The 16,949-nt window shown below is 43.1% G+C and overlaps 1 protein-coding gene across 1 annotated transcript in view; it reads left to right on the top strand.

Moving 5' to 3' along the window:
- CDH23 (cadherin related 23) overlaps window positions 1-16,949 on the top strand; it is a 1,935,615-nt gene that overhangs the window by 1,905,347 nt on the left and 13,319 nt on the right. The window contains exons 59-62 of the mRNA XM_073596703.1: window positions 797-1,053; window positions 11,785-11,882; window positions 12,002-12,122; window positions 16,605-16,684. Of these exons, the coding sequence (XP_073452804.1) occupies window positions 797-1,053; window positions 11,785-11,882; window positions 12,002-12,122; window positions 16,605-16,684 (556 nt within the window). The remainder of the gene's footprint in view (window positions 1-796; window positions 1,054-11,784; window positions 11,883-12,001; window positions 12,123-16,604; window positions 16,685-16,949) is intronic.

Genomic DNA, 16,949 nt, shown 5'->3' with positions numbered 1-16,949 from the left:
CCAGAATGGGAATCAACTATTATTCAAAAAACAGTTAATGTCCCAATCTACATTCAGGCCATAGGGTCTATATGTTTTTAACTGGTAGATCCATCTGGTCTCTCTTCTAGATATCACTCTCCTTATATGACACCCCCTCCAGTGGGGTGTAAGTGTGTCTATAGCAAAAAATTTGGTACCTGTTGGATCCCTATTGTGTCGTCAATAATAATGTTTTGACAGTTAGTGACCCTTAAACCTTCTCTTGATATTTGCAATATGTTCCTGAAGGCGCATATGCAACATACTTACTGTGCATCTCGTATATTGCATATGGCAAGGGCACTCAATCAGGTAGACTACATTCTTAAATGTGCAAGTGATAAAAGTATAAATATTCTAACTTTTCTTGTTTGTTGTGACTGGAAGACAGTAACCTTTCTTCCCACTGATCCATTAGTGCAACATACACCGCATCTATAACAGGGATAAAAGCCTACAATTTTTACCAGAACAGGAATAGAGGGAAACACTTCCAATGGGAACACTAGTTCTGCCAACAACCAGGGATTCCCCCACTTTGCAGAGATTTAATTTCACTTCCTGTTTTGACTGCGGGACAGGAAGTGAAGGGAAATCTCCCCACTGAGACACAAATGGCAAGAAAACTGAAAGGTGTTATATATCTTTCCCGTACTCTATCGAACATGAAAAAAAAGTTTTGCCTTTAGTTCTGCCCTAGCACCTGATCTTACAATGTAAAGAGTTTTTTCAGACTAATTATAATTATTCCCATCTATGTGTGTTCTGTTTGTAGGCAATGTTGATGGTATTATTCGGACATTTGATCTCTTTACTGCCTACAACCCTGGTTACTTTGTGGTTGACATCATGGCTATCGATTTGGCTGGGCACAATGATACTGCTGTTGTTGGAATATATATTTTACGTGATGACCAGCGCTTAAAGATAGTTATTAATGAGATTCCTGATCGGGTGCGTGAATTCGAGGAGGAATTTATACGACTTTTATCCAACATCACAGGAGCCATTGTCAATACAGATGACGTTCAGGTAAAAACTGAGTGAGGGCTGGTTCACACTTGTGCGAATAAAAAATGCCGATAAAAACTCATATGGAAGCACCTGCATTCACCAGCATTTTTACGCACACTTTTTAAACTCATATTGCTTTTAGCTGATTTATTTTTTTTCTGTGAGTTTTCTGAGTATTTTCTGTGTCATCATTTCCTTTTCACAAAAAAATGCAATAAAATCATTATTAGTGGACACAAGCACAACATAACTCACAGAATTTCTAAATTTAAAAGATAAAACTGTAGTTAATAAATAAAGCTCTGTATTTGAATGAGGTCTTGGGGCTCATTCACATGGGTGCTATGGCCTATACTCTGTGAACCAGATTTATTTTTTTATGGCTGTTGCTGTGTGCAGGGAGCCTATGCTGAACACAAACACAGGTCCCAATTTGACAGGCGTGTGGATGCATATGTACGGCCTCAAACACAGACAGAGTGCATCCAAGGCCACTTACTCCCACCTGCACACCTGTCAAATGAGGTTCTGCAGCTATGTTTATAGGGCTATGTAAATACTAAACACATGCAGCGCTAAATAAACTAAATGATAGTAATGTGCGTTCACATCCTATATATACATCATATATCGTGAAATGAATGACAGGATGATGTGTTCATATCTTATATGAAGTAACTGTTATAAGTGGTATTTAGTGGACTGAACTACAATCAGTGACCATTCACAAGTAACTAAAAATCAAGAAAGTCCATTCACAAATAATTGGAAATAGTAAAAGTCCATGGTAGTTGAAGGTTCATGGGTATGTATGGTGCAGCATTATAAGGTAAAGCAGAGACTGGAGCCAAATACAGATAAAGATTTCAGTTCACACACAGATCTTCTTATATTCAAACTCAAAGATGTAAGTGGCAGAAATGAATATCCTTACCAGAGGAGATGGACACAGTCACCGTACGGTGGCGTGTCGTATGAGCTTTTAGGGGTCAAACGATCCCAGGGGTATTAAACTGGAAAATCCTGGTGGTGGGTTCCATCTGGGGCAGCCGTAGTTGTCAGATGATATATGGATCCACAGCAGATAGAGATGTCACTCTCAGAAGGAACAAGCTGTAGTTCAGTCCACTAAATACCACTTATAACGGTTACTTCACATAAGATATGAACACATCATCCTGTCATTTATTTCACGATATATGATGTATATATTGGATGTGAACGCACATTCCTATCATTTAGTTTATTTAGTGCTGCATGTGTTTAGTATTTACATATTTTCTGGCACTGTGCACCACATTGTTACATGCTGGCAGCTATCACTTGTATCTTATTCCTGTAATAGCACAATTATTTATTAGTTTTATTTGTTCTGCAATGTTTATAGGGCTGCTGGGTCCCCATAGAATAACAGGCAGCTCCAGCCACACAAACAAACTTCTCATTCACATTGTATGTGCAAGAGAACCTGTGTGAATGAACCCCTCTTTTTTATTGTTCTATATATATATATATATATATATATATATATATATATATATATATATATATATATATATATATATATATATATATATATATATATATATATATATATATATATATATAGTATGGTGTCAGTAGGGCAGTGGGTGGTGACAGTAGTTTTTTTATTTTATTTTATTTTTTTTACATTTTTTTTTTTTTTTTTCAAATAACTTTTTTTTGTAATATTTGTATTACAAGAGTACATAAAAAGAAGGAAAAAGGAAAAAAGGGGAGCATGTAATAAGGGACATGTATATAATAATTCCCTTCATTTTTCCCTATAATACTGCTCAAAACTGTACAAGTCGTTAAAACATTCAAGGCAGAGAGAAAGAAAAAGTGAGAAAAGAGAATGAAGGAAGAGAAGGAGGGGGGGGTGATCGTTATAGTAACTTGTTTACTTGGTCATGGTGGATCCTCTCGGAGATGCCACAGCTCCCATACTTTATTATGTGCTTCCAGCCTATCCTGTATTCTGGCCGTCATCTTCTCCATCAACTCCACATCTTTAATCCTGGGGTATAGGGTTTCAGGAGTGGCGGGAGGAGTTTTTTTCCAGTGTAGGGCAATAAGACAGCCTGCCGCTGTGAGAATGTGGCGCATTAATTTTTTGTAAGGTGTGGGAATCTTTAATTGTAAGACTCCTAGGAGAAAGGACTTGGGGACCATGGGGATCTGTACTTCTAGAAGACCTGTCAACAACTGTTGGACCGCAGCCCAGAAAGGAGTAATCAATGGACAGCTCCAATAGATATGGAGGAGTGTCCCTCTTTCTTTTTGACAGCGCCAGCAGCGATCGGAGCTGGAGGGATATATGGCGTGGAGGGTGTCCGGGGTCATATACCAGTATAGGAGGATTTTATAGGTGTTTTCCTTTTACAGGGTACAAAGGGAGCTTTTTGCTGCCTGGGTCCATATCGTCTGCCATTGCTCCATGGGGAGTTCCTCATCAAGGGCTTTTTCCCATTTGATCATGTAAGCATGTTTACCTTTAGTTTCTAATGGGTGGGCATTTATTATTTTGTAAATGTCAGAGATTAAGCCCTTCTGGGCCGTGCCCCCCAGGATTAGGTTTTCAAAAGGCGTTGGAAGGGAGAACTGTAGGTCAGACGATATGGACAGGGCATAGTGGCGTATTTGCAGGTAACTGTAAAAGGCTTGATGCGGAAGGTCATATTTGGTCTGAAGATCAGAGTAGGACAGTAGCCTGCGAGATCTAGGGTCTACTATGTGTCCGTAATGGAAAAGGTTCTGTGACGACCATGAGTGGGACATCTGGTGAGTGAGACTGTCTGGGATTTTGGGATTGCAGACAAAGGACGTTAGGACCGATTTTTCTGAGGACAACTCATGTAAGTGGGATAGTTTGTTCCACAATTGACGAAGTTGGGACATGGTTCCCAGTAAGCGCTCAGGGGGAACCTCCGCCCTCGCGTTCCATAGTAGGCTGTTTGGGTGGGTTGGGGCTAACCATATTTTTTCAATTTCTGTCCACCTGTTATAGGACCTTTGAGTGAACCATGAGGCTATGGCACATAGTTGGGTGGCTTGGTAATATTTAATGAGGTTGGGAAAGGCAAGGCCTCCATCTGAGCGCGCCGCCATCATTACCAATTGGGGAATTCTATGTCTTTTGTAGTTCCAGGTGAATTAAAAAAGGTCAGATTGAAGTTTACTCAGGTGATTGCGGGGGACAGGGATGGGTAATGTTTGGAAAAGGTAGAGTAATTTCGGGAGGATTGTCATCTTAATCGACGCGATCCGACCTAACAGGGAAATGTGGTGTTTTTTCCAGGTTGTAAGCAAGGCTCTGATGGAATGGTATATGGGAGGAAAGTTTTCCTGATATAAGGTGTTGAATTTTGTGGTGATTTGTACCCCTAGATATTTCAAGGAAGTGGTTTTCCAGTGGTAGGTGAAATTTGCCTTCAGGTGTGTTGTTTCCGTATCCGAGATGTTAATTGGGAGGGCCTCTGACTTAGAGGTATTAATTTTATAGCCCGATAGGGCTCCGTATTTGTCCAGTTCTGCATGTAGATTTGGCAGGGAGATTCTGGGTTAGGTCAGGGTGAGGATCACGTCATCAGCGAATAATGAGATCTTGAACTCCCGACCCCTGACTGAGATTCCTCGAATATCCCGGTTGCCTCGAATAGAAGCCGCCAGGGGTTCGACACATAGTGCGAATAATAGGGGTGACAATGGGAATCCCTGGCAAGTGCCGTTTGTTATCGAGAAAGCGGGGGAAATGGCAAAGGGAGTCCTGACCTGTGAAGAGGGATTGGTATAGAGGTGTTTTATAGCTCTCAGGAATGGTCCCCTAAATCCCGCGTGTTGTAATGTGGCGAACAGGAAGGGCCACCCAAGTCGGTCAAAGGCCTTTTCGGCATCCAGACTAAGTAGCAAAGACGCCGACTTCTCCCTGTTCGCCACATCCACCAGATCAATCACCTTCCTGGTATTATCACCTGCCTGTCTAAGGGGGACAAAGCCCACCTGGTCTTTGTGAATAAGGGATGGGAGGATCATGTTCAATCGGATTGATAGTAGTTTAGTAAAAATTTTTAGGTCTGAGTTCAGCAAGGCAATGGGTCTATAGTTAGCACATAGGGTAGGGTCTTTATCTGGTTTAGGGATCAGAGTGATAAATGATCGTTGCATGTCTGACGGGATGGGGGAGTCTCGGTAAAAGGCATTAAAAAGTTTGCACATATGTGGTAAGAGGATGGGGAGGACGGCCTTATAATATTCGTAGGGTAATCCATCTGGGCCGGGGGCCTTGTGGGACGGGAGAGTTTTTATAGTCTGTTCTATTTCCTCCTCGGTAATCGGCATGTTTAAAGTTGCCAAGTCAGAGGTTTGGAGCTGTGGGACTCCACTCTCCGCAAGGTAACGTTGCATGCGTTGGAGAAGGTCGGGGGTGGGGGCGGGATTACTAGGAATATTAGGATTATTGTAGAAGTCCTGGTAGTAGTCTGCAAAGGTATCGGCAATGTCTTTGGGGTGGGATAGTAGGGAGCCTAATTTATTCTTAATTTGGTGTGGTGTGGATATGTGGGAGTTATCACGTAGTTTTTTCGCTAGTAAGGAGTGTGCCTTATTGCCCTTATCATAGTACAATTGTCTTAGTCTGAGGATGGCTTTTTCTACCCGCCCCATAGCTAGGTCGCTCAGGGTTGTTCGCAGATGTATGACTTTTTTAAGGAGGGTTAGGGTAGGGGACCGTTGCAGTTGGCTTTCTAAAGCCCTGAGTTCTTTTTCGGTTTGAAGTTTTGTGGCCAGGGCATCCTTTTTCATGGCAGATGACAGTACCATGCATCTGCCTCGGATTACGGCCTTGTGGGCTTCCCATAGTGTGGATGGAGATATGTCAGGGGTATTGTTTTCTGCAAAGTAGTGTGTTAAAGTGGATATTAGTTCCGTTTTCGATGGGAGGTGCTGAAGGAGGAATGTGTTTAATTTCCAATTGTATGGCCTACAGTTGGCGGAACCTAGTTCCACTTTAAGTAAAATAGGTGCATGGTCAGACCATGAGATTGGTAATATCCGTGCCTCTCGTGTATGTCTAAGTGTGAAATTATTTACAAAGAAATAATCGATGCGTGAGTGTGTTTGGTGGGGGGCTGAATAGAACGTGTATTGCCGATCGCCAGGGTGGAGAGCCCTCCAGGCATCGGAGAGAGCATAACGTCTAGAGAGTCTGCAAAAGAGCTTCGAGTCTCGCAGGGCACGAGCCGATATCGCCCTGGGGCTCACCACCTGATGATCCGCAGTTGTTGAGTGAGTTAGATTAAAGTCGCCTCCCACCACTAATGTCTCATGTTCAGATTTAAAGAGGCGAGTAAATACTTTAGACAGAAAGTTATATTGTTTGATGTTGGGAGCATAGAGGGTGCAAAGGTGAGTGCCTGTTTTTGCCATTGTCCTTGAAGGATGACAAAGTGGCCATGTGGGTCTCTGTATTGAGCCGTGCACTTAAAGGGAGACCCATTTTTAATGAGAATGGCGACCCCTGCTCGTTTATGTGGACCTGAAGAGTGGTATATTTGGGGGAAATGTTTGGAAGCGAATGCAAATGAGCCCCCCTTATCAAAGTGTGTCTCTTGGACAAAAATAATGTCTGCTCCAGATTGTCTAAATTCCTTCAGCGCCAGATGTCTCTTTTTATTGGAATTTAGGCCGTGGACGTTTAAAGATAGGATCTTAGCCATGGTGTCAATTGGTGGGGGAAAGATGTCTTACCTGATGTGGAGAGGATGTTCGGAAGGCGGCGGGTTAGCTGTGCACATACCTCGAGAGGAGAGCCAGGTAGATTCCATGGGTTACCCGTTGGGTCACCTGATGGTGGATAGACGAGGGAGGGGAAGACGAGTGAGAAGGAGGGAGAAAAGAGAGAAAGAAAGAGAAACAGGTGATTAGTGCAAATCAAACACATATAAATTCGAACAACTGTTATCAAACGACCTTGAGAGGCAAAAAGGCCTAGGTCGGTACGGGATTCCAGGGATCCTCCCAACTGGTGTCCAGAAGGACTAGTCGGGTGGATGCAAGGGAGCCCTAATTTGGTCATATAAAACATGAACTGTAAAATAGCTAAAACTGCTATCATTTAACCAGGAGGGGGGTGGGTAGAAGTGATATCTCCTACTCTCTCAAGTCTCCTCAGAGACATGCCCATATTGTAAACGGAAATGTAAACTTGGGGCGCAAGGAGGGGGGGACTAAGTAAACTATAGTGTCCAGGGCTAGTTCACCAGTGGTATCTGGTGGTCGAATAGGCCATCAGTAAGTATCTTTAAGGTGTTGTCACGACATCCGAAGTCAGCCATTTCTGTGCTTGGTAGATGCGAGAAGCATCTTTGTTTCGGGATCTGTTGGATGAGGAAACCTTCTGCCAGGTTGCAGGTGGTGTAGGCGGATTGGTGACCAGGTCCCAATCTGGAAGACGGGGGACGGATATTCCCACTGTGTCGCAGAAGGCTTGTAGGTCCTCCGGGTAGCGTAGGATGGCAGATTTGCCTTGGTTTTTAGCTGTGAGGCTGAAGGGGAACCCCCAGCGGTAGGGGATATTTTCTTCTTGTAAGATGCGCAGTAGTGGTTGCAGAAGTCTTCGTTTTTGTAATGTGATCCATGAGAGATCCGGATATAGTTGTACTTGAGCATCTTTGTAAGTCACTCTACGTGCTAAGCGAGCTTGCCGCATAATGTCCTCTTTCAGAGGGTAGGAGTTAATCCTACATATAATGTCTCCCGGTTGCGAAGTGGCATTCTTAGGTCGCAAGGCTCGGTGGGCTCTGTCCATTTCTATGAACTTAGTGACGGGTTCACCCAAAAGATTGTTAAACACATCTTGTAGAGTATGTTGAATATCTTCTGGGCCTTTGACTTCTGGAATTCCTCTCACTCGTATGTTGTTCCTGTGTCCCCTGTTGTCCAAGTCTTCCACGTGTCGCTGCATATCTCTTAACATAGTATGATGGTCTGCTCCCTGAAGTTGGGTTCTGTGGACTGCAAGCTTGGTCTCTTGGATCTCTTCTTCAGCCATTTCCACTCTGTCAGCTAGGTGTTTAAGGCCTGACTGGAGCACTTGTATTTCCGAGCGACACGTGGACTTTACATCTTCTATCAGTTGTCTAAAGTCCTCTTTAGTGGGGATCGCCTGTAAATATGTTTGTCATTGTGGGGGTGCTGGTTGGGGGTGATCTGGCACTGTGGACCACTGAGCTGGAGGTGTGCGGGGTGGTAAGGGTGGAGGGCCTGGGGTGGTAAGGCCTAAGGTCTGGTGTGCCGTTCTCGGTGGAGAGTCCCAGGGTTCACTCCAGGATGGAGTCTGAGCAGGTGGGATGGCCCCTGTTGTGCCCATCCCCTGAAAGCGGGGGTCAGGTAGGCTCACTTTTTAAGCATAAGTGGCCTGTGGTATTGCCCGTTCTCTAGGCGAGCCGAGTGCCTGTGAGAATGCTAGCTTTTGGGCCTTTGGTGGTGGTGAATCAGGCTCTGTGTGGCTGAGGGGTGCTGGGCTTACTGCGTGCTCCGGAGGGATCCGGTTAGCTGGGTGCATAGGGTCTGGTAGAGCCGGAAAGTCCATAGAGAATACTGAGGAGGTTGGGGAGTCCGGTTCAGTGCCATGTATGCAGGGATCTGATGCCGTTCTCAGCAAGCGAGGGAACGTTTCTGAGCACTGTGTGTACTGCTGGGGAGGGGGGCCATCATAGCGCCCTGTGAACCGTGCTGTGCTGCCTCATGAGACGGGGATCTGGAGGGGGGACTCACCGCTCCCGGATTGAGGGGTCTGGTTGTGCTGCCCAACGGAGCTGATCCGGAATCTGTGGGCTTCCGCTGTGGTGAATGGGGCGGCGGAGAGATCCGAGCGGAGCTCCGGGAATAGGCCGCGGGAGTGTCCGGCGCCATCTTGGCCGCTCCAGTCTGTGGCATGTCCGTCGGCAGGAAGAAGGACCGGAGGTCTGTGGAGGTTCCCGGAGGGGGTAAGGATGATCCCCTGGCTGCCGTGGATCTGGTGGTCCTGGATCTGCCCATGTGAAAGCGGCGTAATGTCCCCTATGCACTGTTTATTCACGGGCTGAGAGAGAGCAGAGAGATCAGGCTGCCATCCAGAGCGGCTTATGGTCACGCCCCTTTTTACATTTTTTAATAGCTGTTGGGAGGCTTTGTTTAAATATCAGGGTTCTAGACAGACCCATGAAGTCTGAAGTCTAACTTTTAAGACTGAAAAAATTCCCCAGTCCCTTTCTCTGAAGCCTCAGCTGCACTGCAAATGAATGAACAGGAGAGAGGCTCCTGTTCATTCATAAACTGAAGAATAATCCACAGTTTACTATGCTTTAGTTATGAATGAACAGAATGAGTGACTGGTACCAATCACTCACTGTTCATTCAGACAAGGAAAGGGGCGGTAAATTACATATTTACTGCCCCCCTCTCTGTTCTCCATCCTGAATAGATCCCCCGCAGCAACTGGCAGGAGAGAAGAGGAGAGAAGGTGGGGGGCAAACGGGGGACCGGAGAGCAGGGGAATATGACAGTCAAGGGTGATAGGTGCGGTGGGTGGGGGTAATTACAAGTGATGCAAGCGATCTCCCTGTATGGCTCTTCATGAAGCAGCTGAAAGGGAGGTGGAGGAGGGGAAGCGACTTTCAGCTGCTGCACAGAGCTATACAGGAAAATCAGTTCTTATATTTGCCACCGCAACCCCCCATCCCCCCCCCCCCAACCACACCGATCATCCCTAACTGTCAGATTTCCCTTGCTGAGGGTGTTTTCTGTGCGTGTTGGCACAATTCGCTCACTGAATGGTGCGTGAAAGCTGCAGCAGTGTTGCAGTTTTTTGCACCTGCACCACAGGTGACAGCTGCGGGGAAGTGTAAACGGGGCACATAGAAGATGATAGAGATTTATTTATTTATTTTTGTTTTTACTAGTAATGGCGGTGATCAGCAGCGGATTTTCTGACACTACACTTTTGGGGACCAGTGAAACTATTGCAGTGATCATTGCTAAAAATATGCACTGTCACTGTACTAATGACACTAGCTGGGAAGGGGTTAACATCAGGGGCAATCAAAGGGTTAACTGTGTGCCTAACCAGTGTTTATGTGTACTGTGGGAGGTGCTTTTACTAGGGGAAGAGATGGAATTTATTCCCTGCTTTGCAGGCACACAAATTCCATCCCTTCCCTTCTGTCAGAACGTCGATCTGCCTTGTTTACATAGGCAGATCGCCGTTCTGTCTCTCTGCCTGATGATCGGCAGGTGCCAGCGGACATCAAGTCCGTGGTACCCACCTATCGGCTCCTGCTGTGTGTAAACACAGCAGGAGCCAGCCTACGGCATCGCACATGCACACCCCTACCCGGAAGAGTCGGATCATTCATATATATATATATATATATATATATATATATATATATATATATATATATATATATATATGATCTGGCGCAGAGGTGCCACTCCGGTAGTGGTAAAACTGCTATAGGGTGGACCTTAAGTGGTTAAATTATATTATCCAATCCCACAAAACACATTGGCGTCTGCTGAGAGCTATAGAAACTATTTTCATCTCATATCATCACTAATTCATAGTTTCATCGTTGGTAAGGTTGAATAAATGCACTAGTCCATCCAGTCCAACCTGTGGACTGGATTCATTCAATCTCATTAAAATTCTACAATTAGACAGGGTTTTATAAAGTTTCAGAGTTTTCAGCAAAGTTCAATCTAAATTTAGTAGATTGTGCAGACTAGATGTATTGTTCTCTCTAAAACATAAAAATAAACTAAATAGGTCTGGCAATGGGGGACTTTTAGGGCACTGTACCTGGGGCACCAATAACACAAACAAGAAGTATAAAAATACAAATTTTTTTAATCACATTTTGTGACTAAAATCCTAACCAATTGTCTTAATACATTTAGACAACATCATCAAATATCATAAAAGCAATGCACAGTTCTATGATAAAAGACTAATACATAGTCCATGATGATTTTATTGACGCATTTTTCCAAACTTCAAGTCAAACGCGTTTCGCAGTCTAAGACGCTGCTTCTTCAGGGTCCCATTGCGAAAATGTCTGCAATAATAATACAACAACAATAATACACATTCATAGTCAAAATACATCAGATAACACTATTACAAGATGTATATCCGAATAGCTTACCACAACTTTCAACAATAAAGAGATATTCGGTATAATTAGTACTCCATAGCATCAGAGGGAAACCAACTTTAAGAATGGCCCAACCATTCCAGCCAAGTGCAAGGGAAGGGGAGGTGGCATAAAAGCACTGGACCACCCAGGAAGGAGACAGAAGCCGCAGTTAGCAGCCAAACTATGAAATAAATAATAAAATATATAACTAAGTGTATACATAATAATGGATAAACCGCTAAGCAAATTACAGTACCTATAATACTAGGCTCATCTTCCAACCTAGAACAATACAACCCCAACATTTACTACAAACACAAACCACACGCACAAAACTCAGACCATGTTTTTGGTGCCTCAGGTAAAGAGCCCTAAAAGTCGAAACTATTTAGTTCCTTTTTATGTTTCAGATAACTGTTTTGGAATGGGGCGCTGTACAAGTTTTTTTCCCCAATAAGATGATTGGTCATTTCATTTCTTTCATTTGTATTGTTCTCTTTGTCATATAGAATGTTAATGTTATAAGTACATTTCTGTTTTCTTCCTATAGTTTCATGTAGACAAAAAAGGTAGAGTGAACTTTGCCCAGACTGATATGCTGATTCACGTTGTAAATCGTGATACCAACAGAATACTTGATGTGGATCGGTAAGTTCTGTACATGTGAAATCATGGAGTTATGTAAATATAACATTAGCTCCTTTATAGCACTTCATAGTCATTTTTTTTATATGGTTAATTAAAAAGGGTTTTATTTTCCCTTCAAGGGTTATACAGATGATTGATGAGAATAAAGAACAATTACGGAATCTCTTTCGCAATTACAATGTCTTGGATGTTCAGCCAGCCACTACACCCAGTGCTCCGGAGGACCTGTCTGCACTACAGGTAAAGCTTTTTTAAAGTGCAGCCAAAAATCACAAACAGAAAAATCAACACAAGGGACATAACTCACAGTCAGTAGGATGTGTCCCTTGTGCTGATTTCTCTTCTGTTAGTAAAATGTCTCCTTCGTCCTGCGCCCCAACCCTTAACCCTTACCATCATAAGCTTACTGTGTGGCTGGGGTTAAAGTAGAAGTCCAACCTAAAACTAAAATCTACAGATATCGATGATCGAACAATAACCTATCTAGCCCTGTAAAGAAAAAAAATGTATACATATCTTTTCTGCAGCCAATCTGACCTGATTCCACGCTGAGCTGTGATCTCAAGTAAGTCTATGGGTGACGTCACTCCTCATTCATTTCACAGCTTGTCGGCCGTGTCCTCTGCAGAGCTTCAGAAAAGGTATCTATACTGATTTCTTCTTTACAGGGCTAGATAGGTTAGTGTTAGAATGTGGATGTCTGTAGATACAGGGATTTTAGTTTTAGGGTGGACTTACACTTTAATACAGCTACGGGCTGTCACAGGCTCTCAAGAGATAAAGATACATATTTACTTCAGTTGCCATAAAAGGGACATTAATCTAAGACATTAGACCCCAATTGTGGAATACATATGGTTTTAGCAGAATAAATCGTAAAAACACCTCATATTTGAGTTTTAAATGGTATCTGGCACATTGAATCAAACTCAGGCCTGTCCATTGAGGACTCCAGTAGAGAAATATCCAGTGGCTATTACAACTACTTCCCTTAATGGATTCTTCATGATGTAGAATAAACAAATAGTAGAGGGGATTATGTAGGAAGGGGGGGTTGCAGCTGGTCATGTCCTTCATGTGTCCCTCCTTGTTGGGCACCAAGCAAGGGTCACAAAAGAGGCCTATCCCAGCGTGGGTTCTTCTGGGCTACGCTTGGCACTTTATACAGGGTCACTTGACTACACATGGGGTACCTTTACTGTTGTGTGTTGTATATGTTGTAATATGTTCACCGATTTATGTGGGACATTGTTGTGTGTATGTACACATGCAGTCAATGTTGACCAGGCCAGATTGACAATGGTTGTCCAAGCCAACTCAATTTTAAGATAACCTAATTGAACATTTCAAAGGGTACATTGTTTATAGGACCATAGAAGAAGTATTTATTGATGGTAATTAGACTTGAGTGGGTAACAATGGGATCAAGGAGTGTTTTGGGTTGGCCTAGCGGAGGCTCCCTCCTGTGGGGCTAATATATCAAGGGGACTTGTTGATATTAATATGCAAGAATAATGTAGGTATTCCAAGGGCTCAAAAGGGTATTCAGGTGGTATGTGTTAATCTAATCTAATTACACATACCTAAGGGGACTTGTTGATGTTGATATGCGGGAGTGCAAATTGGGGCGGTTTATGACTACAGCTGTTCACGGCTGGGAGTTGTTGTCTGTTTAAAAGACTAAAGCTAATCAAAGTCCTAAACTGAAACGGCCAATCAAATTGCTCAGCCATTCAATATTTAGTGAATATAACACGGCATTCAGTCTATAGTTTTAAGTGAGGCTTGTCTGTGTATGGACACACAGACCTATGAAGATGGGGTTCTGAATTATATCTACTCTGTCGGATTTTCTGTCATCTGTGGACTTTGGACTTTGTTCTGTGTTGGAAGTCAATAAAGTGCATCTCTCTGGAAGAATTGGGTTGCTGCGGAAGAGTACTTACATCATCATCATTATAATAACCACTAATTAATTATCATACCCACTCTACATCATATCACCCAATATATATCAATATACCCGATCACTACATTGATCGCAGCAACCCCGGTTCGAATCCGGGTCACGGCACCAATGTAGTGATCGGATATATGTATTGGGTGGATAGTATCGTGGTATCGTGGGTATGATAATTAATTAGTAAGTACTCTTCCGCAGCAACCCAATTCTTCCAGAGAGATGCACTTTATTGACTTCCAACACAGAACAAAGTCCACAGATGACAAAAGATCCGACAGAGTAGATATAATTCAGAGACCCATATTCCTAGGCCTGTGTGTTCCCAGCCATACACAGACAAGCCTCTCCTAAACTATAGACTGAATGCCGTGTTATATTCACCAGGCATTGAATGGCTGAGCAATTTGATTGGCCGTTTCAATTTAGGACTTTGATTAGCTTTAGTCTTTCAAACAGACAACAACTCCCAGCCGTGAACAGCTGTAGTCATAAACCGCCCCAATTTGCACTCCCGCATATCAACATCAACAAGTCCCCTTTAGATATATGTAATTAGATTAGATTAACAGATACCACCTGAATACCCTTTGAGATGTTCAAATAGACTTGCATAAGCTTAACACATCAAAGAGTCTTCAGCTGTTAAAATTCAGTTGGACAAATCATCCATTGTCATTCTGGCCTGGTCAACATTGACTGCATGTGTACATACACACAACAATGTCCCACATAAATCGGTGAACATATTACAACATATACAACATTGTGCTGTACTCATCAATGCCCTGGGATAAAGCTGAGACTGCCAGGGGGGAATACTCAATCTTAAGGCAGGCCTCTGCTTCTAGAGCTGAGTGTATACCCATGGGCACTCGCACTGTAGCTGTTCTCTCGTTAACACTTAGATTCCTGTGACCATGCGCACCTTCTTCATAACTTGCATTTAGGAGGGACACACTGAGCCTTGTCCAAATCCACCTGTCCAGCGTATCACCACTACCTCACTCCCAGTAATGGTATGGGGTCTCGATGTGCACATGGTGCGGACTTCATGCGTGCGCTCAACTTCACTTAACTCTTCCGTATCTGATCACAGGCTGGGAAACCTCTGTGGTGCTTGTCTACTCCCGTTGCTTTGGGAGACGGACCACTCACAGAGAGAGTGCCGACAATAACTCCCTCTTACAAGAGGCTATCCCACCTATCTCAGGTGAACGCTTAATGACAGGCTGATAGGTAGACTTCTGTTATCCTAGGTAACCACTTGCTTGTACTCCAGTCTTTACTGTATTAACTCTTGTGGAGCTGTCTTCATACACCAATGCGTATAATGACCCAAACCAAAGGCTATATGTGCCAGTTACTTGCATTACACCCCTTTCTGTAACTTCAGACCAGGCAAGGACAATGTTTCAGAAAGCTTTACTTAGAAAAGTGTAAAAAGGCAATTACAAGTTCAACGATTAAAAACAGAATTCTTCTCTAAATCCCTAATCCTATCTACAGGCTGCCCTGACATAACTACACAGAGAAAAAAAGAGAAGAGCAATCTAAGTGCAGTAGGTTAGAAGCATTTTAATACAACAATGGTGATAAAAACTTACAAAGTTGTAGAGAAAACAGGCTCATCAGATATAAAAAGAAGAAGCCTCAGTTTTCCTGTCCTGCGGAATACTCCTGCAGTGATGGAACAGCTGACAGCGGTGCACCGCAGAGTCAGGGACCCTGAAAGGGATCCCGGAAGGGTCTCAGACCAGCATGAGCCTCACATCAAGGCAGAGATGACGTTGGTGACAGAATGGAATTGGCAGGCAACAACAGGCTACGTGCTTGGAGCTGGACTGCTCCTTCTACTGTGGTCCTATTGTAGAGTTGGCTTACTCTTGGGAAAGCTATCACTATTGCTGAGGCTAATTTTAATTACATTGAACTTAGATGGACTTTATATTGCCCATGCATGAACTTTGATTTTTTTTCTCTTTTTTTTCCAATACAACCTGCATTTTTGTCCCAACATACCTGCAAAGGTAGTGTCTGTGTGATACAGAGTCCTTGAGAGGCATTCTTCCAGGGCTGGTGTCTTTGGGGTGAACCCCAAGTATTGATGACTTTATATCCAGATAGTAGTGAGTGACAATTCTCTGCTCCTTAGGAGTGCCGACTGTTGACTATTTCAACCTGCTTACAACTACCTGACAGTGACATTTTCATTGAAGCTATGTGGGAGACAGCTAATACAAAAACTACTGCAGGGGAATCAGGGCACTGTAGGAATCCAACAGATGATATAGCTGATTAGTGTCCACTCATAGCTGTCATAATGCCTGGTTGCTATATACCTTTAGATCGTTGTCCTCCTATCCTAACTCAAGTTTGAAAGGCCACATGCACACAGGCAAAAGTGAACATAGTACAATAATACAATGCCTAAGGGAAGAGAATAATTAGATCACTCTTTAAAGTTTAACTACATTCTAATACTTGCATTAGGCTTCTACAGTATGTTAGATACTTACAGATTACCCTATTTATGAAGTGGATCTTGGGCAGATCATCATAAATCACCTGGGCTGTGCCTAGGTTACAGTTCAATACCACTTTTGCCCAGATTTAAAATGAACGATGCTCAATTTTATCTTGATGCAGAGTACATAGGGAATATTCAGTCTACTGTAGGTGGCAAGCTCAGAATCATTTAATATTTTACATGTTTTCCTGTTAAATTTCTGAACTATGTTTGCTGTTTATTGTATTTACAGATGGCAATTATTATATTGGCTATCCTGCTGTTCTTGGCTGCAATGTTATTCATCTTCATGAATTGGTACTACCGAACTGTGTAAGTTCAGCATAAGTATGTACTACTGACACTTGTATAGGATAATATTGTTTAGCTGATCTATAGAGAACATCTATGCACTGTACGTGATGCATTATACAATTACAAAACACAAAGTTAGTTCCCAAGTTTGGTAATATCACCAGAATTTGGTTATATGTAAGAAAGCTTCGCTTACAACCAGAGTTCCATATTACTTAGCAAGTCTTGTACTCTTGGTGAGCTATGCATGCCCAAAATAATGATACCAAAGTACACAGAGTGT

Source organism: Aquarana catesbeiana, linkage group LG08 (assembly GCF_042186555.1).
Source record: "Aquarana catesbeiana isolate 2022-GZ linkage group LG08, ASM4218655v1, whole genome shotgun sequence".
NCBI lineage: Eukaryota > Metazoa > Chordata > Amphibia > Anura > Ranidae > Aquarana > Aquarana catesbeiana.
This window is presented reverse-complemented; position numbering and strand designations above follow the sequence as displayed.